The sequence below is a fragment of the Mobula birostris genome, chromosome 13, assembly GCF_030028105.1.
Source record: "Mobula birostris isolate sMobBir1 chromosome 13, sMobBir1.hap1, whole genome shotgun sequence".
NCBI lineage: Eukaryota > Metazoa > Chordata > Chondrichthyes > Myliobatiformes > Myliobatidae > Mobula > Mobula birostris.
The window spans coordinates 35,566,618-35,591,843 of record NC_092382.1 but is presented as its reverse complement, the minus strand read 5'-3'; the positions used below and the strand labels follow the sequence as shown (position 1 = coordinate 35,591,843).

The 25,226-nt window shown below is 49.0% G+C and overlaps 1 protein-coding gene across 1 annotated transcript; it reads right to left on the bottom strand.

Moving 5' to 3' along the window:
- Positions 1-13,788: 13,788 nt before the first annotated feature.
- LOC140207523 (protein NLRC3-like) lies at positions 13,789-22,458 on the bottom strand. Its single transcript, XM_072276060.1, has 7 exons — positions 22,351-22,458; positions 18,298-18,469; positions 18,134-18,199; positions 15,449-17,195; positions 14,363-14,449; positions 14,041-14,208; positions 13,789-13,876 (listed from the first exon to the last, which is right to left on the bottom strand). The coding sequence occupies exons 1-7, from the start codon at positions 22,441-22,443 to the stop codon at positions 13,789-13,791; spliced, it is 2,421 nt and encodes an 806-aa protein (XP_072132161.1). The 5' UTR covers positions 22,444-22,458.
- Positions 22,459-25,226: the final 2,768 nt, after the last annotated feature.

Genomic DNA, 25,226 nt, shown 5'->3' with positions numbered 1-25,226 from the left:
ACAAGGGTGGGTTAATTATCGATTCAGCGAACATCGAATATGTGGTGGTCACCTCGTTTGATCCATAGGAGTGGATCTGATTTGGGGTATCCTGTGAAGCCCACTTATGTGTTAACCCTTGCCTGGGTGTGGGTGTGGTTATTCACTTGAAGACGATACCCCTTGCGACAAGTCACTTTCGGTTATAATTTGTATGTGGATTTGGAACAACAATGGATAAAATCTACAGCGACTGTCCTCTCGTTTTATCACCGTGGAACCTGTGGAATTCGACAAAATTGCCTTCTCTCGACATTTACCCTGGATTACAAATACCTCTCTTCACCTATTCTGGTTGAACTGAACTTCATAATTTACCCGGAACTCAATAGTTTGGGAGTTATATTTAAACCCATATATACGTGTAATACTGTTAACTTTTGTTTATCCTGCTTAAGTTACTATATTATAATTAGATAGTGGTTTTACCATCAAAATCAGACTCCAGGTGTAGTCTATTGCTGCTGGTTCTTCACAAGATTGGGGCCTGAGTCCGGGATATAAACAGATTTCGGGGTGTATTGATTTATTATCGATTTCATTTGGGAAATCCCTTTTGATTTATTTGTGTGTGGAAAATCAGCAGCAGTGGATGTTGATAGATTTCTCGAAGCGCCAGCCTCTGAGGCACGAGAGGACGCTAGAAGGATTGAGTTGTTGAGTATTGCTAAAAGGTTAGAACTTGCTAAGGTGAAATCGACAATGAAGAGGGCATAGATGCAGAGGACAATAGCTGAGCATTATGTATCTGAGGATGTGTTTAAAGTGGAGGAGTTGGAGTTTCCTGAAAGAAAACCTAGTGAGTTTGAGCTCCAGAACAAGTTAGAAAAATTAAATATGGAGGCTGCGGAAAGGCAGAGGCAGTTTGAAGCTAGAGAGGCAGAAAAACAGAGGGAGAAAGCAGAAAGACAGAGGCTGTTCGAGCTGGAAAAGATAGAGAGATTGCGGCAAAGTGGTCTAGCATCAGACTCTGGTGATAAGTTTGAGGCCAGTCGGGAAGTTAAATTAGTACCTCCATTTAATGAGGCAGAGGTTGATAAATACTTTCAGCATTTTGAGAAGGTTGTTCAGAGTTTAAAGTGGCTAAAAGAGGGTTGGCCTATTCTCTTACAAAGTGTAATTAAGGGGAAGGCTCAGCAAGCCTATTCTGCTTTTTCAGTTAATGAAGCAGCTGATTATGACATAGTGAAACAGGCTGTGCTCAAAGCTTACAAGTTGGTCCCAGAAGCATACAGGCAAAAGTTTAGAAATTTGAGGTAAAATGTGAACCAGACATATATGGAAGTTGCTTTTGAGAAGTTTGTGTGTTTTGACCACTGGTGCACATCTAAAAATGTAAATGATGATTGTAACAGCTTGGAAGAGTTGGTTTTAATTGAAGAATTCAAAAAGTGCACCCCTGATGACATAAAGACGTATTTAGATGAAAAGGATGCTGCCACTTTGCAGAAGTCTGCTCGATTAGCAGATGAGTTTGCTTTAACTCATACGGTTAATTTCACTCCGAATAAGAGCTTCCAGAAAAGTATCAGGGATAACCAGGGTAAACCAGAAATTAAAGCTGGGATTAGTAACAAGAGTAAGGATGAAGGGAAACAGTTGAAGGAGAAATATTCTGGTCTTACTTGTTACTATTGTAAGAAAGCTGGTCATAGGTCATATAATGGCTAATTCTTCCGCCCTGAAGATTAGTTTAGATTTTGTTTATTGCCATTTAGAAATGCATGCATTAAAAAATGATACAACGTTCCTCCAGAATGATATCACAAGAAAACATAGGGCAAACCAAGACTAAAACTGACTCGCCAATGCAGCATCATTGGAAGCACCTGACCGCAGCGGACTCTGAGTCCGTCTGAAAACTTTGAGCCTCCGCCCAGCTCTCTGACACAGCCTCTCCGAGCACCACCCTCTGCCGAGTACTTTGACCACATCCCGGCCACCGAGCAACAAGAAAAGCCAAGTTCTTGGGGCCTTTTCCTCCAGAGATTTTGGACCATAGAGCAGCAGCAGCGAAGCAGGGATTTCAGAAGTTTCTCCAGATGTTCCTCCATGCCCTCACGTCCGTCTCCATCAAATCAGGATTGTGCATGGCACCCTACTTGACAAATAATAGACATCACCACCGGAGTGGCCGCTGCGAGCTGCGTCGCGCCACCATCTTCCTCAAGACCCAAGAAAAAGAAAAAGAGGCAGTCCCGAATGCCTGTGATCAGTATGTTGAAGCACCTATAAACACACTGGGTTCTGAACATCCTGTTGAGGCTTAGTTAAGGACTGAAAGGTCTGACCGAGTTGAGAAGGGATTCGATCATTTTATGTCAGATGGGTTTGTATTAGTAAAGGAAGGGTCAGCCCCAGTACCAGTGAAAATTCTTCGAGATACTGGGGCTCTCAGTCACTTATGTTGGACAGCGTTCTAAAGTTTGGTGATGAGACGGACATAGGTGAGCTAAATCTTATTAAAGGCATTGGAGGTGGCATGGTTTCTGTGCCACTGCACAGGGTAACTTTACAGTCAGGTTTGGTTTCAGGACTTGTTAAATTCAGATTATACTCCAGTTTACCGGTGGAAGATGTTACTTTGCTGTGAGGGAATGGCCTGGCAGATGGTGAAGTTGTTCCTGCGGTGCAGTTGACAACTAAGCCAACCACTGGCGACCCACAGATAGACTTTAACATTTATTGTAGTAACTCGAAGTATGGCTGAAAAGTCTGCCAATGCAGACGGTTCTGTGCAGCATGATTCTGATACCCATGATAGCCAAAATCGGGATTCAGGTTATGATGACTTGTCGGGGAATTTTCTACCTTCATTGTTTCAACAGGATTCAGGTAGTAAGTCTGATAAGAAAGATTTATTCCTGTCTAGGAAGGAGTTTATAGCAGAACAGAACCGAGACTCTGAGGTTGAAGCTTTAAAAAAATAAATAGCTCTCTCAGATGATGAGATTAAGAAAGGGCCAGTAGGGTATTATCTCAAGGATGGAGTGTTAATGAGGAAGTGGAGACCACCTGCTATACCTGTGAGTGAGGAATGGGCAATTGTTCACCAAGTTGTAGTCCCTAAAGTTTATTGGGCTGAAATTTTAGCTTTGGCCCACAGTATGCCCTGAGGTGGCCATTTTGGAGTGAATAAAACTGTAAACAGGATCATGAAGGAACTTTACTGGCCTAATTTGAGGAAAGATGTTGTGACCTTTTGCAGAACCAGTCACACTTATCAAGTTGTGGATAAACCTAATCAGGTCACCCCAGTGGCCCCACTCTGGCCTATACCGACATTCAGTGAACCCTTTTCCAAAGTTATAGTGGTTTGTGTTGGCCCATTGCCGAAGCCTAAAGCTGGCCATCAGTATTTGCTCACTATTATTGGTACTGCATCCAGATTCCCAGAGGCAATACCCCTCAGAAATATTAAAGTTAAAATTGTGGCAAAGGCTCTTACCAAGTTTTTTTTTAACTTTATCTGATTTGCCGAAAGAAATCCAGTCTGATCAAGGAGGTAATTTTACATCTGGATTATTCCAGCAGGTAGCTTATGAACTGGGAGCTAAACAAATTACAAATTACATTGTCTGCGTACCATCTGGAATGACAAGGGGCTTCAGAAAGATTTCATTCTACACTCAAACCAATCATTAAGACATAATGTGTTGAAAATGGAAAAGACAGGGATGAAGGAATTTATTTGCTTTTGTTCGCAGTAAGAGAGTCAGTACAGGAATCACTGGGTTTTAGTCCATTTGAACTTGTATTTGGTCAGAGAGTGAGGGGACCTTTGACCTTGTTAAAGGAACAGTGGATTGATGGGGATGTACATGTTAACTTGTTAGATACAAAACCGGCCCTCAACGTCATCCTCCTATGAGTAGCTGGCGCCGAAGAGAGATTAAGTCATGGATGGTGTGCCTCTTAAATTTGTGTCTGATGACAGTCATTTCTGACCTTACTTGTCCCAGGAGAGCTGAATGCGGAAGCAGGACCTCGCTGGGAATGAAAGGCTTGACGTGACCGAGGACGATTCGTTGCGTGGGAGCTGTCACTAGTTATATCTGTAAAAACTGTCTTTGACTGTGATCTGCCTACTAAGAGCCTGGCACAGCAACTCATTATTCCCCAGGTAAAACTTTGCCTTCCTGAATTCTTTCTCGGAGGCCAAAATACCGCCCTCCCGAACCAAGTCCTCCATCGACTCCGCACATTATTCCAGGATGCAAAATACATAGCACCCCGCGTTCATATTCCACTGACCGAAACAGGGCATTGTACAAGAGTGGAGAGGCAGCCGTCTTTGCTAAATCCCTGGAAGCCTGCGACTTCCTGAGTCCGGTCCGGCATGCTGGCACTATGTCCGAATCGCCAAATATGTGGTGTTGCCGGTTATAAAGTCCTGGAGCAAGTAAAGTAGAGTAACTGGATGGAAAAGTTTGCACGTCCCGCTATTCGCCCGCTCCTGCAGCGCCAGCAGTCCTGTCGATATGGCCGTTTCAACGTCTTCGTTCCCGAACAGCCGGAACTTGTTGCAGACGGTTCAGAATCCATTTCAATGGCTGGACTGGAGAGGATTCCTCTGTTGCTGGGGCAGTAGGAAGGCGCCCAGCCCTCAACAGAACCTTATTGGCTCGGCACCAGAAATTCCAACGCCAGGAACGTCTCCGTCATTCCTGAAGAATTCCCGGGCCATAAGAGGTTGAGACGTCTGAAGAATGTTCCGGCTCCTACACCAAAGGAAAATCACGATGACCAAGGATGAGGGATGTTGTCCTGATGTTAGTGGGGGAACAGCGGCGTTTATGTCCTTGTTTTCGGTGCTAAATGCCTTTCTGTGCTGGTGAGTTGCCAGCGGCCACAGCTGGGAGTACGCAGTTAGCAGCCGCCAACAACCCCAGTCCAAACTGGCAGAAAAACTCCGAACGAAACCTCCACACTAAAACAGCCACTGACGCAGATATTCAAGAGACCCTTAAAATTCCCTCCAAAGTATCTCACGAACTTTATGCAACAGTTTTCCTCGATGTCTCCCAGCTCAGTCAGAACTATTCCACCCTGGGAGTCGGTGATAGGACGGTGTGGAGGCAGACTCACCCTGTCTGAAATGGGAAGTTTGTAATGGGTCAATGTGCAGGGAGCTTCGCTCTGTGCCTGACCTTGGCAGTGCGTGATGGGACCACATAGCGGGCGCTTAACTCTGTGTTTGAGCCCGGGAGTGTGTGAAGAGATGGTGCAGAGGGAACTTCACTGTGTGTCTGATCCTGGGAGTGTGTGATGGGATGTTGTGGAGGGGGCTTCTTCCTGTGTCTGTTCCCGGGTTTGTGTGTTGGGTCGCCTTGGTGTGAGCTTGACCCTGTGTTCGACCCCGGAACTGTGTGATGAGACGGTGTGGAAGGAGTCTCACTCTAGGTGTCCTCCAGAGATTGTGTGATGGAGCGGTGCAGAGGGAGCTTATCCATATGTCTGATCTCAGGTCTGAGCAATGGAATGGTGTGAGAGAGCTTCTCTCTGCGTCTTACCCTGCGTGTGTGTGTGTGATGGGATGCTGCGGAGGGAGATTCGCTCTCTTTCTGTCCCGCAGTGGCTGTGATGATACGTTGCAGGGGGGATTTCGTCTGTAACTGGCCCCGGATGAGTGAGTTAGGACGGACAGCTTCATTCTGTGTCTGACCTGGCAATAGTAGGACGGGACAAAGCAGAGCAGTTTCTCTTTGTGTCAGACCCTGAAGTGTGTGATGGGAAGGTGTACAGGACGATGCAGTGGAAGTTTCACTGTGTTTCTGACCTCAGGAGTGTGTGATGGGATGGTGTGGATGATGCTTCAGTGTGTTTATGACTTTGGGTTTGCGTGCTGTGACGGTGCGGATCGAACTTCTTTCTGTGTCTGACTCTTTTTTTTCACAAAATTCTTTATTACAAATATCGGTGCTGTACAATATATACAAAACAGTGACTAACACAATTACTTCACTACAAATAGACAATACACATTAAACCAAAATATTACCATCTCTATCAGTGATGGCAATTAACTCCCGCGGAGCCCAACGTTCCCGGAACGCCTCAGTGGTCGCCGTGGACAGCGCGTGTTCCTTTTCAATATTCACCCGAGCAGGAACATTCCTCCTAAACATTGCCAGGCAGTCTGCCCGGGGAGATCCTCCCTCCACCCGTTTCCAGCAGTCACGGATGGCTGTTTTTGCCAGCCCCAGGAGCAAGTTGACAAGGACACCCTCATCCCTCTGTGCCCCCCTCCTTACTGGATGACCATATATAAATAGAGTGGGGCTAAAATGCAACCAGGAGGCGAGAAGCAGCCCACACAAATACGCAAAAAGGGGCTGCAGTCTCGCACACTCCGTGTACATATGGTACACGGTCTCCTCCAGCCAGCAGCAGTGACATGCGGCTGGGAGGTCCATGTACAAACTAAAGAACTTATTACAGGGCACCGCTCTATGCAGCACCCTCCACCCCAGGTCCTCAAGATGCATGGGAAGAACCCTCTCGTAAAGGGACTTCCATTGCCGACCCCCTCACCTCCAGATGGAAAGACTGACCGCCCTGGCATGTCAGGATGGTGGACAAGGGCTAGGAAGAGGAGGGTGTGGAGCAGCAGTCCATACAGATACCTCCTACATGCATCCCTGAACAGGATTGTGGGTGTCGAGGGGAGACAGCTCAAGTTGTGTGGACTCGGCTCTCGGATAAGATTGCGGGGCCTGGGCCTGACAAGCAGCTCAGCCTGAGTCGCTCCACCCACCTGAGCCGCAGCGACATCCGTTGAGGTTGGGTTAGGGTCGGCCAGGATTCTACCCTCTGCCAGAGAAGGGGATTCCTGGCCTGAGGCAACCATGTTCCAGACTCTCAGTAGGTCCTGATAGAAGCCGGGCAGCCTCTGCAAAGCAGCACGGCTGACGCCCGCCGGTGGTAGCTGCATATCTTCATGAAGACAGCAGCCCCTCCAGAGGAAGAAAGTTGCCAACACGTGTCACCTGGTAGGGTGCTCGGCGTACAGGGATTTCTGCACGGTCCTGAGGCGGAGAGCTGCCAGTCGCGTACATGCGCACACCAGCGACTGTCCGCCCTTTCCCACTGGGAGACTCAAGACCGCTGCGGAGACCCAGTGTTTTCTGTTGCCCCAGAAGAAGTCCACTGACTTCCTCTGCATTCTCGCGACAGAGGGGGCAGGAGGGGACAAGATAACCATCCGGTACCACAACATGGAGGCCACCAGCTGGTTTATGACCACCACCGTGCCTTGATAGGAAAGCACGCTGCGAAGGCCTGACCAGCACCCCAGCCGGTCCATGACTTTCATCTCCAGGCCCGGCCAGTTCGCCTGCCAGGTCCCCCCAGAAGGACTCAGGTAGGCTCCGAGATAGAGAAGACGACTGGTGCTCCACTCAAAAGCTCTCATCTCCTTCAGCAGTGAGTCCACCTGCCATTGGCCCACTAAGAGTCCAGAACATTTCTCCCAGTTTATCCGAGCGGAGGATGCTGCCGAGAAAACTTCTTGGCGGTCGCGCATCCTCCGCAGGTCATTGGGATCTGTCATCATGAGGAGTACCTTATCGGCGTAGGCCGGGAGGATGACCTCCATGTCCGGTTCACGCAGAACCAGACCTGTCAGCCTTCGCCGAAGAAGGCTAAGGAATGGCTCGACACAGATCGCATACAACTGACCGGACATGGGTCACCACTGACATACTCCTCTTCTGAAGGGAATGGGTGCTGTCAGTGATCCGTTAATCTTAACAAGGCACTCTGCAGCAGAGTATAGGAGCTGAACTCGGGCCACTAAGTGTGGCCCAAGCCCAAAAGCCTGCAGACTGCCCACCAGGAAACTGTGGTCTACCCGGTCAAGCGCCTTTTCCTGGGCAAGAGAAAGAAACGCTGCCGGGGACCCAGTCTTCTGGAGCAGCTGGATCAGATCCGTACTAGGTGGACATTGTCCCGTATGGAGCGACCGGGGGCTGTGTAAGATTGGTCAGGATGTATCACCTGTCTCATTACTGAACCAAGACGGTTGGCTATTGCCCAGGTGAAGATCTTGTAATCCGCACACAAGAGGGAGACCAGCCGCCAGTTCTTTAGCAGGCGGAGGTCTCCCTTCTTGGGCAGTAGAACCACGACAGCTCTCCGCCATGAGAGGGGCATTTCCCCGGTGACCAGCCTCTCCCCCAAGACAAGCCTGTAATCAACCCCAAGAATATCCCAGAAAGCCTGATAAAACTCCGCACTCAGTCCATCTAAGCCAGGGGACTTACACCTCCAGAGTGGCCGTCTCCGGAGCGTTAGATAGCCCCTCCAGAGTCAGGGGAGCATCCAGATGCACTGCGTCCTCTGGGCTGACCTTAGGGAAATCTTTCCATTCCTCATTGCACACCTCTGCATTTGACGGATCTGGCGAGAATAAGGACTGATAGAATGAGCGGACTTCAATGTTAATTCCGTCAGGGTCCGTGATGGAGGAGCCATTAGCAGCCAGCAACTCCACTAACTGCTTTTGAACTCCCCAGCACTTCTCCAACAAGTAGAAGAAGGGTGAGCCACGGTCCAAACCTTGCAGCATTTGGATCCGCGACCTCACGTACGCACCTCGGGACTGCTGGAGCTGCAGATTCCTTAGTGCATCCTCCTTCTCCTGGTATTCCTGCCACAGCTGTTGGTCTCCAGTGGTCGGACCAAGACAGGATTGCAGGTCATGTAACATTCTCTCAAGCCGCTCAATCTCAGCGCCCTGCCTTTTTGACGACCCCCTAGTGCACTCCCGATATAAATTCCAGATGTGGGCTTTGCCCACATCCCACCACAGCCGTAGGGACCAGAACTCTCTCCGTATTTCTCTCCAGGTGACCCAGAACGCTCGGAGAGAATCCCGGAATCGGCTGTCCTCCAGCAGGCAGTTGTTAAAATGCCAGTACTTGGATCCCACCCGAGGGTGCAGAGGAGTAAATTCCATCCACACAAGGTGATGATCCGAGCACAACGCTGGCCGCATGGAGGACGCCGACACGCGAGGGATGTAAGCCAGAGAGATATGCAGGCGGTCTATCTGGGACCCTCCCTCTCTAGATCTTCTCGAGAAGGCACTAGAGTCGGGGTGAAGATTCCGCCAGCTGTCCACCAAGTCAAAGGAGCCGACTCGCTCCTTTAACTTTTTTGCCAATGCTGGGTCGCGTTGGAGGCCCGAGCAGTCCTCCACCTCGAGGGTACAGTTGAAATCTCCCCCAAGGATAACGCAGTCCCCAGGATCGATGGAATTCAGCAGAGTGGACAGCTGACAGAATAGGCGTGTCTGTATCACACCGCGCCTCAGAGCATACACATTGATAAAATGCAGGGGTGCACCATCCAGGCGCACAGCCAGGTGGAGCAGATGGCCGGGCACAATATCTTGGACTCTTACGATTTCTGGCTGGAAGGTTGGGGCCAACAGGATCGCCACCCCGCTAGAGTTGGAGCTGAGGTGGCTCATGTAGACCCCGTCCTGCCACTCCAGGAGCCAAGCGGACTCCTCCCCCGGGATGGTATGGGTTTCCTGCAGGAAACTCACCGCATATCTTCCACCCCTGAGGACTGAGAGATTGTTATATCTGCTGAGAGAACCCCTGCTGCTGTTTACATTTAGACTAGCTATGGTGAGCTTCATGTCGGTAGTACACTAGGCCTCAGCACCAGTACCCTTCCCGGTGAGAGCGGAGGCGCCCTCTACCACACTGTCCCGAAAAAAAGTTGGAACATGTTTTTGCTCTCCAGGCCCGACTGGTGCCAGGGATATTCTGTGGCCCACCATCTCCCGAAGGAGCGAGGCTGCTTCTCACTCTGATGTCCCTCACCAGGTCATCCAGGAAGGATTTCAGTTGTTGCCTGTCATTCCCCGACACTGCATTCCTCTTCCCGTTCACCTTCCGTCTGCGGATGACTCGCAGGGACTTCACCAGCCTCGGCATGCTAGACCAGCGAAGCGAGGATAGCTTCGGCCGATGCTTTGCACCCTCAGAGATTAGAGTGAACTCTCAGATTTGATTCACAGGTATCAATGGAGAATTCTCGGGAGGGGTGAGGATGTCCAACGTCTCACTATCAAAGGACTCTCCCTCCAATCCCTCACTGCAAATAGATCCCCCATCTTCCTCCTCGTGTGTTCCAATAGATGGCTGCAGTTGTAACCCACACTGTGCAGCGGGTACCTCACTCATACCTGCTCTCTCCACCGTCGCATCAGACTTATCCACAGTTATGACAGTGGAGGGATAATCCCCAGGGTCTCCCTGCAGGCTATTAGTTGATGGGGTCGGCCTGTACAGCCTCCCTAGGGGACAGGTATGAAGGGGACCGCAGCACCTCTTGTCCAAGGGATTCACTGGCAGCCTGAGAGAGCTTGGTCTCCTCCCCGCTCATATTATTCAATACACTTGTCTTCAGGGAGGCGCTTACTACTGAGTCCTGGGTGGAGGGCTCCAGGGCTGTCTCATTTGTGCAAACAGGGCTAGCACCAGTTTTCTCAACAACCACATCATCTACCACAGGACTGGTGGCTACATCTGGGAACACAGGTTTAGAAACAACCTCCACCCGGCTTCCCACCCCTTCCTGGGACACCCCGCATCTACATTCCCTGCCCCCTTGGGGTAACATTCCCTTCTCCTCTTCACGCCGGAGGAGCACACAGGTGCAGGATTCACCGATGGGGCGGTACTCTCCGCTTCCATCGCCCTGTCCACCTGCGCACCTCCCCGAGTCTCCGGCTCCACTTCAGGGCAAATGGACGTGAGCTCTGCGGTCTCGGTGCGGAGTTCTTAGGGTGTTTGGACGACTTCTCGCTTTCTTGCCCCGCACAGGCTCCACCCCGACCCTCGCCTGAACTTCCCTGTGCGTAGCCTCAAGATCTCCCACCTGAACCACAGGGGCAGAAGCAAGGACTGAAAGAGACGTAGGAATAGGGACAGGGGTATGGGCAGTGTCCAGGGTAGGCGCAGGGACAGGTGTAGGAATAGGATCAGGGGCAGAGGTTGCTGGGGCACTGGTGCCCGAAGTGGACTCCCTCAGGTGTTAGGACAGTCCCTCCGAAGGCGCCCCACCTCCCCGCATGTATGGCACCGTGGGCGCTCAGAGTTGCAGTACACCTGATAGTCTGCCCCCTCGTGTCGGACAGTAAACCGGCCCTCAACGTCGTTCTCCCTTTCCACCTGCACGAATACCTGACGCCAAACAGAGATTACGGTACGTCTCTTAAATTTGTGTCTGATGGCCGTTATCTCTGACCTTACTTGTCCCAAGTGGGCTAGTGGGGGAAGCAGGTCCTCGTTGGGAATGAAAGGCTTGACGTCACCGAGTACGATGCGTTGCGTGGGAGCTGTCACCAGCTCCAACTGTAAAAGGATGTTTTCCACCGTGATCTCTCCGCTAAGAGCCCGATGTACCAACTCATCATTCTGCAGATAAGACACTGCTTTCCCGAAGTCTTTCTCCGTGGCCAAAATACCACCTTTCCCCACCAGGTCCTCCATGGCCTCTGCACACTTTTCCAGAGGAGTTCCAGGACACAAAATACATTGCACCCCGCGTTTTACTTTCACCGACCGAAACAGGGCGTTGTCCGAGGCTGGAGAGGCAGCGGTCTTTGCATAACTCCCCAACGGCCTGCGAGTCCCTGGAGGCCGTTCCGGCATTTTGGCTGTATGTCCGAATCGAGAAATATACGGCGGTGCCGGTTATAAATTCCTGGAGCGAGTAGAGTAACTGGAAGAAAAAGTTTGTACACGACAGTACCCCGGTGGCTCGGCGCCAGAAACTCCAACACCAGGAAAGTCTCCGTCGGTCCTGCAGAACTCCCAGGCCGTGAGAGGTCGAGACGTCTCAACAGATGCTTCGGCTCCTAAACTGAACGAGAATCGCGGCGATAAAGGTGGAATGACATTGTCCCGATGTTAGTGGGGGAACAACGGCATTTGTGTCCGTTTTTTAGAGCGAATCGGCTTCCTGGTGAGTTGCCAGCGGCCGCAGCTGGGAGCTACGCAGTTAGCAGCCACCAACAAACCCGGGGAGTGTGTGGTGAGATGGTGTGGAGGAAGCTTCACTCTGTGTCTGACCCCTTTTTTCCCCACACAATTCTTTTAGTACAAGTAGCGTGGTCTGCAATATTTACAAAACAGTGACTAACACAGCTGCTTCACTACAAATAGATAATGCACATGAAACCAAAATGTTCCCATCTCCATCACTGATGGCATTTACACCCCGTGGAGCCCAACGATCCCGGAACGCCTCTAAACTCACCGTGGATTGCGCGTGTTCCTTTTCAATATTTACCCGAGCACGAACATACCCACTAAACATTGCCAGGCTTTGGGATAGTGTGGAGCAGGATTCACTCTGTGTCTGATCCCGGGAATGTGTGACGGAATGGTGTGGAGGGAGATTCTCTCAGTGCTTGATCCGGACTGTTTGATGGGAGGGTGCGGAGGGTGCGCTCACACTGTGTCTGACCTCGGGGAGTGGAGGTTGGGTGGTGTGGAAGGAGATTTATCTCCGTGTTTTATCGGGGGACTGTGTGATGGGATGGTTTGGAGGAAGCTACAGTCTGTGTCTGACACAGGAATTTTGTAATGGCACAGGCCGGAGTGAGATATTCTATGTGTCTGACCCTGGGAGAGTATCATGGAATGGTGTGGAGGGAATTCTCTGTGTCTGACCCTGTGAGTGTGTGATCCGACAGTATGGAGGGAGCTGCACGTTGTGTTTGATCCCAGGAGTGTGTGATGGGACAGGTTAAAGGGAGCTTCGCTCTGTGTTTGATCCGTGGACTGTGTGATGGGACAGTGTGGACGGAGCTACGTTCTCTGTCTGATCCGGGGGGCCTGTGATGGGACGGTGCGACGGGAGCTTCACACCGTGACTGATCTGGAAGGTGTGTGATTTCGACTGCGTTGAAGGAGCTTCACTCTGTTACTGACTCCGGGAGTGTGTGATGGGATGCTGTGGAGGGAGTTTCACTCTGTGTCTGACACAAGAATTTTGTAATGAGACGAATCTTACTTAGATCTTATCAATGTCTGATCCTGGGAATGTATCATGGGATGGTGTGGAGGGAAATTTTTATGCCTGACCCTGTGACTGTGTAATCCAACGGTGAGGAGGGAACTTCACTGTGTCTTATCCGGGGAGTGTGTGAAGAACTGCATCGAGGGAGCTTCACTCTGTGTCTGGGCTTGGGTGTGTGTGTGTTGGGACAGTGTGGAGGGAGCTTCATTCTGTGTCTGACACAAGAATTTTGTAATGGGATGAATTGGAGATAGATTTTCTCAATGTCTGACTCTGGGAGGGTATCATGGGATGGTGTGGAGGAATTCTCTGTGTCTGACCCTGTAAATGTGAGGAGGGAGCTTCTGTCTGTGTCTTATCCGGGGAGTGTGTAAAGGGCAGCATCGAGGGAGCTTCACTCTGTTTCTGACCTGGGAGTGTGTGATGGGTCGGTGCGGAGGGAGCTTCTCTCGGTGATTGACCCCAGGGTGTTTGATGGGATGGTGTGGTGGTAGCTGCTCTCAGTTTCTGACCCAGGGACTATTTGATGGGTCGGTGACCGACCCTACGACACAGACCGTGACTGAAACCAGTTCGATTAGAACCGTCGGGAATTACACCTGGCGCACGGCCATTAACGGGAAGGGCGGGAGTTAAATGGGAGGGTGGGGAATCGGCCAAAAATGTTCCCATCCTTCGGGCGGGGAGGTTCACACATTCAGATGTTCACACGGACACTGTCAGTCCGGGTCTGGGCTCCAGAAGAGATCTCAGTTCCTTCCACTTGGTCTCACTGAACCGATTCCCCCTCAGCCTGAAACAGATGGAAGAATAAAGATGAAATAAACAGATTACACAACAGTATCAGTAACAGTGGACTGGGGTTAATGTTTCAACAACACTCACAGACAAATATCACCAGAAAACCCGCGGATCCGCTAATATTTTATCACATTGAACATTAACAAAATCACTCACTCGATCCAATCCAGACTCGGGAGGGTCAGTATGAGGTCTCGGAGAGCGGGGATAGATCGGTCTGTGAGCGAGTTCCATCCCAGGTCCAGCTCTGTCAGTGATGGGTTTATACTGAGAGCGGAGATGAGATCCTCGGCACCAGAATCTGTGAGACCGACACCCCCCAGCCTGGAAATGAGAAAGAGAGTGAGGGTGAAGGACACAGAGAGACAGGAGACGGTACAAATCCCCAGTGTTTATCAACACAATTACTGGTCACGTTAATGTTCAGTGTCAGACACCCAGTGACTGTAAACACAATCTCCCACAGTCTGGTACTTACCCCAGTTTCTGTATTTTACACTCTGGGTTCCTCAGAGCTGCGGACACCAGTTTCACTCCTGAATCTCTCAGTTTATTGTGCCCAATTCTAAACGCAAACAGACAAATTGATGAACAAAGCGATTCAAACCGTGGGTCTGAGGGAATTTCTCTCACTCGGATATTTCAGGAAACACTAAACCCTTCAGTAAATCACTGATCGGAGTTTCCATCGCTGTCAATGTCCCTCACTGCCCAGCTCCAGGGTATTCACCGAATGTCAGTAATGTAGTCTGTCGGTTTGACTTTGTGAACTCCACATATTCTGTCTCATTCCCCGATGGTTAGAAAAGTGTTCCTGACGTGAGAGGGTCGGAAGGGGCAAGGGTAAGAGAGATCCCAGAGGATGAAGGGGGATGGGTAAGAGAGATCTCACAGGACGAAAGGGGATAGGGAAAAGAGATCCCACTGGAGGAAGGGGGATGGGGAAGAGAGATCCCACAGGACGAAAGGGGATGGGTAAGAGAGATCCCACAGGAGGAAGGGGGATGGGTAAGAGAGATCCCACAGGAGGAAGGGGGATGGGGAAGAGAGATCCCACAGAAGGAAACCAATGGGAAAAGATAATCCTACAAGACGCGAGAATGCAGAAATAGATTTCAAGGGAGGGTGTGCCTGAACTTTGGAGAGGAAATGTGCCCATGGGTATCTGGTACTGAGCAAAGTCACACAGGTGGACTGATGGTGATAGCCACGCACGGAGAAGGGCAGGGGAGAACAATCTCACAATGGTATTTCTTTTCTTCTCACTGGGACAGTCCCCTGACGGTCTCTTGTCCCTCAACAGGAAGTGTGTGTGAATCTCTGACCCACCTGCTGCTGACAGTGTCAGTATCACTGAGAAGGAATATTGTCAATGGACGTGTCACAGACAGCGAGAAACACGGCCATTCTTGTGATTTACTACTATTAAAGCAACGGCTGTTGTTCACGGGTCATTTGTCGCAATTCTTCACAATCAGATTTACTACAGTCTTACCCAAATTCCTTTACATTGAAACAACACAATGGAATAGTTTCACCGTTCAGAGTGAGAGATTCAAGTTACCTCAAAGCTTGGCACTTGTGCAGCCCTGGTCCCAGCCGCTGGATTCCTTCACACTGAATGTGGCAGCCAGCCAGGTTGAGGTGTTTTATTGTATCACAGAGTCCGATGACATGAGACAGGACCGCGCAGTCAATCGGGGTCAGTGTCATTCCACTGAATGAAAGTGTTTCCACTGATCCCAGCGTGTCCTGAGCCAGTCCACGATTCTGAGACTCAAACAGGTAGTGCAATGTGTTCAGGAGGCTCCTTTTACCAGCTTCACACTCTGTGTTTCCAATCTGACGTTTAACATCCTCCTTCACCCAGTCAATCACCTGGCAGGTTGTTTGATGAGGAAATGGACCCAGAAATTCCTCCAGACCCCGAGCTGTCATTGGGGAGGAGAGACCAGCAATAAAACGGAGAAATACCTCAAATCGCCCATCAGTCGTGTTGCGGGCTTCAGTGAGGAATTTCAGGATATCCCCGGGATGTGGATTCAGGAATTGTGCGACTGCAGCTACAAACTCTTGGATGGTGAGGTGTGGGAACGTGTACACCACGCTCCGGGCAGAATCCCCTCGTTCCATCAGTAATCCGGACAGGAACTGGGAAGGCTGCAGATTGTAGTTGATCATATCTACATCTGTAAACAGAATCATCTTCTCGGACACTCCTCTGAAGGCCATCTGACCGACCCTGAGTAACACATCACGGGGGTTTTCAGTCTCACGGCCGTGGTTTTTCAGGATGTTGTAAGTATAGTAGGAGTACAGTTGGGTGATGGTCTTGGGAACTCGCTGTGAGTCCCTGACACATTGTGTGAAGAAGGGGCCCAGTGCCTGAGCGAGGACACAGCAGTAGGAGGGGTTGCAGCTCATGGTGTACAGGATCTTGTTCTTCATCACGTGTTTGAAAACAGCTGCTGCCACCGTCTCATCTTCAAAATGTTTGATGAAATATTCCTTCCGTTCCTCACCAACAAATCCTAGGATTTCAGCCCAGACACTGATGTCTGCCTTTTCCAATAAATGTAATGCTGTGGGTCGGGTGGTCACCAATACTGAACACCCTGGGAGCAGCTTGTGCTGGATTAAACTGTACACAATGTCCGACACCCTGCATTTGAATTCAGGATTTGGGCAGACATTCTGTGATTCTGTGTCTCTCTGACTGTCAGCAAAATTGATTCTGTGCATGAATTCATCCAAACCATCGAATATAAACAGCAATCCCTCTGGGTTCTTCCAGACCTCTCTCAAGGAATTCCCAAAGTAAGGATACTGATCCAGAATCAGTTCCCTCAGGTTTATTCTGCAGTTTATGGAGTTTAAATCCCGGAATTTGAAACTAAAGACAAACTGGAATAGTTGGTATATTTTCCCCGTGGCCCAGTCATATACAATCTTTTGTACCAGTGTTGTTTTCCCGATCCCCGGGACTCCGGCCACTGCTGCAGAAATCCCGGATTTGTTTCCAAAGAAAGAGCTTTTCAATTTTTGAACAAAGCTCCTCTTGAATAACTGATCAATCCGGATTTTTTCCAGCTTTTCGCGGAGATGTTTTTCTCTCCACTCCTCGTGGTCTCTGCCTCTTGCCAGCAGCTCATGTTCCACCAGGGTCCGATCTCGAACAGGAGAAATGACCGTGAGCTCAACGTATCGATCAACCAGCTGGAAAATCTTCACCTTCTCCTGCATCAGTATCGTGTTCACTCTCAGTTTCTCTGTTTGCCCGTGCAGAATTTCCATGTGCTTCCATCGAACATCTTGGGACAGACAGAAAAAGATCGTCAATGTCTGATTTGATGAAGAGCACTGAACATAGCTGCCTTAACAAGAGAAATGTTCAAGACATTGTTTGGGTGAAATAGGGAGCTCAGAGATAAGAGTGTCTGGAAATGAACGATGGCCCAGAACCATTTCTGATCTGATTCAGTTATGTAGTTAAAGGCTCCCCTCTTCCCTCTGTTCGTAATTTTCAGATGGTCCAGCGAGCACCTAGTGCACAAGTGATTCTGGAGAGGAGAGTCTTGTGTGGGGCGGTGGTTTCACTGCTTTCACTGCTCAGCTTCCGCTCAACTGTGCAACACCGCAGGGGGGTAACAGTGGAGGGGAGGAACAATTTACTTGCTCAACTCTTTTTACTTTTCTCACAATGGGCCTGATGCTCTTGACACGCCTTTAGGTTTAAGCTGTCAATACTGACCCACAGAAAAGGAACATAATCTTGGTTTCCATTTCCAGTCTGAGCCAGTCACGGTGTAACATCCTTGAACCGAGGAGCTGGTACGTGAACTCGGGCAATTCCCCGATGTCCGCAGAGGAATAACATCAAATCTCGGCCCCACTTTAGTTCTGAGCAGTGTTACTTCCCTTGCTGGCGTTGGATGTTCCAATCGGAACAGTTTGGATTCAGTTTTGTCAAATCTCGGGATATTCGACATTAGTGAAAGGGGAGCGCTGAGGCTTCCTCTCTGACCAACTATAATGTCTGCTATAAAACTCATAGAGGCCTCTGGGTGCACAGCCCGAGACCTGGAAGGTGCCGGGCTTTGTAGCAGATACAAATGGTTTCCTGTCCTGCAGCCAGAGCAACAAAAAACCTGCCTCCTAGATTCTGACAGTCTCTAAACAAGCCTCAAGAGACAGGTATTCAGACTCTCAGAGTGAAATAAAGATTTGAGATTTTCGTTCCATCGCTTACCTTTCAGATGCGTGGGCACTTCAGATAAATCTTGGTCAGTGTCCATGTAGGCGAACTGGCCGTCACCTGTTCAAACAGATTAACCTGCATGAAGTCTGTTCTGTGTAATACTGTAAATTCATCAGCATTTACATCTGTAACACATAGTGTATTGTTCACCGTACCACGTTCCCGTATTTCATTCAATATCCTGCTCAGCTTCGGTAAATGGTGATGTAGTTTCACAAAGGATGCCCACATCACCCTCCGGGCCCCGGAGCCCTTCTCCATCACCAGATCCAGGAGGAGTTTGGATGCGCCCGCTTGGTTTCCCTTCTCCGCGAGCTCAGTCACACTCTGTAATGAACAACGGGGAATCTATTGAGGAGCGGAGGGAAGGGTACAAATCTACCCTGAACATGGACTGACCCAGAACATTCTGCTCGCCGCATATCACTAACTGCCATTGAAGTGTTCACAGCGGGGGAAAAATTTTTAAAGAAGCGAGCAGGGTCAGTCTAGACTTCCCGCACGCCACAGATTGTGGGGTAATTATCAAATTGGCAAGGTTTAAGCGGAGCAGACATAGTGTGAGTGAGCCAGAGATAGAGTGGGGAGTTGAGTCTTTGTGCCAGAGGGGGAGAGGCGAGACTGTAGGTAGATTTTTGGCAATATTTTACCGCTTTTTCATGGTTAGAACAGCGGGAATGTCAGGCAGGATCATGGAATGCCCTTCCTATGGGGTGTGGCAAGGATAGGGAGACCTCCATTGTCTCTGACAACTGCACCTTCAGGTAGTGCACCCAGTTGCAGCCTCTTACAGACTGTGCTAAGGAATTGGAGCTGGAGCTGGATGAACCCAGGGTAATTCAGGAGGCTGAGAGGTTGACTGACAGGCTCTACAGGGAGGGAGCTATACACAAGGCGCAGGACACAGGTAACTGGGTGACGTCAGGACTGGTAAAGGGGATAGGAAGCCACTGCAGGTAACTCCTCTGTAACAGGTATATGGCTTTCTGTTTCCGGGTACGGCCCAGCAGAGGAAAGCCACTGCGATTATGCCTTTGACACTGAGTTTCGTCTTGTGACTCAAAAGGGGTGAGAAGAGTGAGCTGCGCTGACAGGGGGAATTTAATGATTAAGAGAACACACTGGAGATCCTGTTGATGAGAACAAGATTTCTGGATGGTGTGTTGTCACAGCCAGCGATATCTCACATCGAGTCTGAAACTTTCTTAACGACACGGCGAGCAGCCGGCGGTCGTGCTCCACGTGGTCCATGACAAGAGTAGGAAGTGTGATGAGGTCCTGCAAAGTGAGTACATGGAGTTAGATGCTAAGCTGAAGTGCAGGACTTCCAGGGTTGTGTTATCAGTATTGCTACCCGTACCACGTGCTAGTGAGGCCTGAAACAGGATGATAATACAGTCTATGTGTGGCTGATGAAATGGTGCATGATCGAGGGCTTGAGATGTTTGAATGATTGGGCTCTCTTCCAAGTAATGTGGGACCTGGACAGACATAATCGTTTTGCACCCGAACTGGAGGGGGACTGATACCCTTGCGGGAAGGGTTGTTAGCGCTCCATTGGGAGATGATAAACTTGAGTTGCGGGGTGGGGAGGAGGGGTAAGGTGAAGAACCAGAGTGGATAATGGAATGGTTGTGTGGGAAAGATGTTGTTAAGCCGACGTACAAGGTCAGCAAACTACAGGATGAATTAGGTGAAACTAATGTTCCGAGTTGTGTATTATTTCAATGCAAGGAGTATTGTGGGAAAGGCAGCTGAGTTTAGAGCATGGATCAGCACATTGAGTTACAGCATTGTAACCATTAATGTAATTTTGGTTGCAGGAGGTGCAGGACCGGCAGCTCAGCATTCCAGGGTTCCGTTGTGTTAGACACGATTCGATAGAGCGGGAGGGATTTCAAATGGAGAGTGGCATAACTCGTCAGGAAAAAATGCTCCTGCATTGCTCAGACAGGACAAATTGGATAGCTGGTCCACTGAGACCACATGGGTGAAACTACGGATTAAGAAAGGGATGACCACGTTAGTGGGACGATATTACCGAGCACCCAAGGGTCAATGGGATTTAGATGAACAAATATGTAGAGATATCACAGAAACAAGAAACAAAAGGTTCTGATGGTAGATAATATTAACTTTCCATTTAGTGACTGGGACACCCATATTTTAAAGGACTGGATGGGATAGTGTATGACAAACGTTTTCAAGTTTCTGGGATCAATATATTGAGATCACAACTATAGACAGTGCATACAAGAATTCTATTAGGGAACAGGACATCGCGGGTAGCAGAGGTGTGTGCAGCGGAACATTTTGGATCTGGTGATCATAATGCCATTACTTTAAAGATCATTATGGAAAAGGATAGGTCTGGTCCGGTTAAGATTCTAAATTGCAGAAAGGCCAATTTTTATGGTATCAGAAAGAATCAGACGAAAGTGGATTGGGACATGTTGTTTTCTGGTACAGTTGTGCTTGGTAAGTGCGAAGGCCTCCAAAACTGAGATCTTGGTGTCCTTGTTCATCAGTCACTGAAAGTAAGCATGCAGGTACAGCAGGCAGTGAAGAAAGCTAATGGCATGTTGGCTTTCATAGCAAGGGGAGTTGAGTATAGGAGCAAAGAGGTCCTTCCTCAGTTGTACGGGGCCCTGGTGAGACCACATCTGGAGTATTGTGCGCAGTTTTGTTCTCCAAATTTGAGAAAGGACATTCTTGCTATTGAGTGAGTGCAGCGGAGGTTCACGAGGTTAATTCCCGGGATTGCGGGACTGTCATATGTTGAAAGATTGGAGCGACTGGGCTTGTATACACTGGAATTCAGCAGGATAAGAGGGGATGATAGGGCATCTGATTGAAACATATAAGATTATTAAGGGATTGGACACGCTAGAGGCAGGAAACATGTTCCCGATGTTGGGGGAATCCAGAACCAGAGGCCACAGTTTAAGAATAAGGGGTAGGCCATTTAAAACCGAGTTGAGGAAAAACTTTTTCACCCAGAGAGTTGTGGATCTGTGGAATGCTCTGCTTCAGAAGGCAGTGGAAGCCAATTCTCTGGATGCTTTCAAGAAAGAGCTAGATTAAACTCTTAATGATAGCGGATTCAAGGGATATGGAGTGAAGGCAGGAACGGGTTACTGATTGTGGATGCTCAGCCATGACCACAGTGAGTGGTGGTGCTGGCTCGAAAGGCCGAATGGCCTACTCCTGCACCTATTGTCTATTGTTGGGATATTGATCAAAAAAGGGTCAGCAGTTCGAATGAGAGACGATAGCCAGTGTTGCCTGGTCAAGTGAAAATGGAGTTGAAGGTAGACTCGAGAAATGAGCTGAGAAATAAGCCACTATATATTTGATCTGTGGGATACCTGGGGTCATCAAGAGAATACAAACTGATGAATGGTCATTAAGGTCGAGCATTGGGAACATGATGTGATGGCAGACAGTGTGGTGTAAAGTAGTTCCCTGTCCACTTGCAATGTCCGTCAAGTGTCACATCACTAAAGCTGTCAACTGTCAATCATTGTCTGTATCCTAACGGGTCTACAAATGTAAACACGAGGAATTCTGCAGATGCTGGAAATTCAAGCAACACACATCAAAGTTGCTGGTGAACGCAGCAGGCCAGGCAGCATCTCTAGGAAGAGGTACAGTCGACGTTTCGGGCTGAGACCCTTCGTCAGGACTAACTGAAGGAAGAGCTAGTAAGAGATTTGAAAGTGGGAGGGAGAGGGGGAGATGTAAAATGATAGGAGAAGACAGGAAGGGGGGGGGGCTGGAGCCAAGAGCTGGACAGGTGATTAGCAAAAGGGATATGAGAGGATCATGGGACAGGAGGCCCAGGCAGAAAGAAAAGGGGGAGGAGGGAAAACCCAGAGGATGGGCAAGGGGTATAGTCAGAGGGACCGAGGGAGAAAAAGGAGAGAGAGAGAAAGCACGTCTTCCTAGAGATGCTGCCTGGCCTGCTGCGTTCACCAGCAACTTTGATGTGTGTTGCTTGGATCTAAAAATGAACGTGTTCACAAAGTTAGAGACAGGCTTGTATTGCTGAATAAAGTTTCATGGTTTCTGCAAACGAAAACTCTATTCCTGATGTTGACCACAAGCATCTCAGGATTTTCATAGCCCAGAGTTGCCGTTGCACCGGCTCTGTCAGTCTGTAATAGATTCAGTAGAATCTACACTCAGTCTATGTTCCTCCCACTTACCTGATACTCTCGCCCAGTGAAGTGATCTTCGCCCATTAACATGAAGCTGACTCCCTCCACACCCTCCTCAATCGCCTGCTCCAGTCGCTCCATGTAGAATCTCGTCAACCGGAACAGGTGGTGATCCTCACAATGTGACAGGAAGGCGGAGAATGCGGAGTTCAGGTCTGTAGTCAGTCACAGATCATAAAATAGTAGAGTGTACCATGCATATGGGACACGATGCCAACTTAAACCAATCCCATATTCAGGAACATGGTGAATATCCCTCCGTTCTCGACCTACTCATGAGTTGAAACACCTCTCAGATGCTCTGGGTATCTGTTTCCAGTCCCTCCCTAGGCAGCACATTCCAGACACCAATCACTCTCTGTGGAAAACATGTGTCCTAAATCCCCTTTAAACTTTACCCTCTAACTTCAAACCTATTCCCTCTAGTATTTGTGATGAAACCTGTCTGCACCCTCTCCAGACGGCTCACATCATTCTCATGATGTGGTTACCAGATTTGTGCACAATACTGAAATTGTCTCTTAACCAACGTTCATCCAGTTACAGCCCAACTTTTACAAATACCTCAACTCATCGCTACTAATTGTGTTGCCACTTTCAGGGAGCTGTGCACTTCCATCACAAGACCCGCCCGTACATCATTCTTATTCACTGTGCACATCGGCCGCCAACTTCACCTCCCAAAGTGCAACCTCTCCCATTTGCCCGAATTAACTGTACCTGGAGACTCTCCGCTCGTATTTCTGATTGGATGCTGAACAATTTGACAACAGTCCCAAATTTACCCAACTCCGCCAATTCTGTAAATCGACGAATCAGCCCACCCATGTGGTTTTACAAAGTACATCATTTTGAACAATACATAGTTTATTATTAATTTATTTACATCACATACGACGCATGGCAAGATAGTGATCTTTGAGGACACTACCGGTCACAGACCTTCAGCCAGAATAACGCTCCTGCAGTCCTGAGTCTATTTTATGAGCCCAAGACAACTTTGAAATCAATGTACAAATTCTCTGATTAAGATTCCTCAAGCCGAAACGTCGATAGTTAATTTCTCTCTATAGATGCTACTTGACCTGCTGAGCTCCTCCAGCACTTTGTGCCGTGCCTTCTCTACTTAACATTTTGTTTTACTTTACTCCTATTCGCCAAGGATATTTCATTTCTTCGGTAGCCACCACGCCCCCCTCCCGCCCCGCCAGAAACCCTGTTTAAAATTTCTCCTTTTCACTGTCTCCCGCACCCAACCAATTCTCCCAAAATATAATGTTCTTTAACTCGGCCACAGAAAATAGACACCGGAAACTCCCCTCACCTCCACTGAGCATCAACTCGAAAATCCAGGGAGAATTGACCATTGTCCGTCCAAAAAAGAAAACAACATTTTTTCTCTCACTGGCTGTTGGAGGCATTTCCCACATCAGGATGTACCAAATACTGACAGAAATTCTGTCTGTTCCCTGGACTGTTACATTGTCCGGTGCTGTATTCCTGTCTGAATTTCGCCCATACCCACCTTAACCATATAACAATTACAGCACGGAAACAGGCCATCTCGACCCTTCTCGTCCGTGAAGAACTCTTACTCTCACCGAGTCCCACCGACCTGCACTCAGTCCGTAACCCTCCATTCCCTTCCTGTCCATATATCTATCCAACTTAACATTAAACGACAATATCGAACCTGCCTCAACCACTTCTGCTGGAAGCTCGTTCCACACAGCCACCACTGTCTGAGTAAAGAAGTTCCCCCTCATGTTACCCCTAAACTTTTGTCCCTTAACTCTCAACTCAGGAGCTCCTTCTCCTTTCACTCGGGTGAAGATTTGCCTGGTGAGCGGAGTGATTCGACCATTCCCGTTGTTAGGTCCTGCGCTGAACCTGGTGAATTGCTCCAGTGCTCAAGGTCGCTTTACCAGGAGGATCAATGACCCCGTTTGATGTACCTTCTCTCTGCGCCTTTAGCGCCCAGGTTTATTCCTCTGAACTATCTACACCTGCATCATAAGGACAGAGTCTTCATGGGAAAGAGCCAGGTGAGCATACCTGTGTCCATTCTGACTCTGACTGACGTTGGTTGATGGTCGTTTCCTTGTCTGCAAGAATGCACCACCTGCTGGCGATGATCTGAATTACACAAATAAAGCAGAGTGAGTCAGTTGCTGTCCCCTTCAATTTTAAAACACTCCTGTAAGGTTGCTGCTCCGTCTCCTACATTCCAGGGGATAAAGACATCCTCTCTCCAGATTGTGGCCATCCTCTCCTCAGAATAGAGGCCTTCTGGCCTTTACCACATGCTCGCAAATCTTCTCTGCACTCTTTCCACTTTAACCAAGTCTTTTCAAACATATAGCGTCTAGAACTATACTTTGTACTGTTAACACTGTCTCACCAACGACTTATACAACGGCCCCATAGTGACGAACACAACTCTTTACAGTTCGAACGACCCGGCTTCCATTTCCGCCGCTGTCTGTAAGAGTTTGCAGGTTCTCACTGTGATCGCATGGGTTTCCCCCGAGTGATCCGGTTTCCCCCACAGTCTCAAGACGTACCGCTGGGCAGGTTAATTAGTCATTGTAAATTGTCCTGTGATAAGACTAGGATTAAATCTTGGGATTTAATGGGTAGCGCGGCTCGCTGTATCTCAATATTGAATAAATAAAATGATGGCCCAGCTCCTGCACTCAGTACCCGGACTGTTGAAGGACGATGTGATAAACACGTCTTCACCACCCCATGTCGCCGCATTGAGCGAACTGTGCACTTATTCTCCTCGGTCCCTCTGTTCTCCGACAATCTCAGACCATGAGCTGCTTGTTGCCGCGAAGGTGAGGAACAGACTCAGTGGATTA

What these genes read in the sequence shown, in the direction of transcription:
- LOC140207523 (XM_072276060.1), bottom strand. Translation starts at nt 22,443, where the DNA reads ATGGAGCGACTGGAGCAGGCGATTGAGGAGGGTGTGGAGGGAGTCAGC. An exon ending in TCACTGGGCGAGAGTATCAG is followed by an intron (nt 18,470 to 22,350) that starts GTAAGTGGGAGG and finishes TGTTCATTACAG; the next exon opens with AGTGTGACTGAGCTCGCGGA. An exon ending in CACAAGTGCCAAGCTTTGAG is followed by an intron (nt 14,450 to 15,448) that starts GTAACTTGAATC and finishes GTTTGCGTTTAG; the next exon opens with AATTGGGCACAATAAACTGA.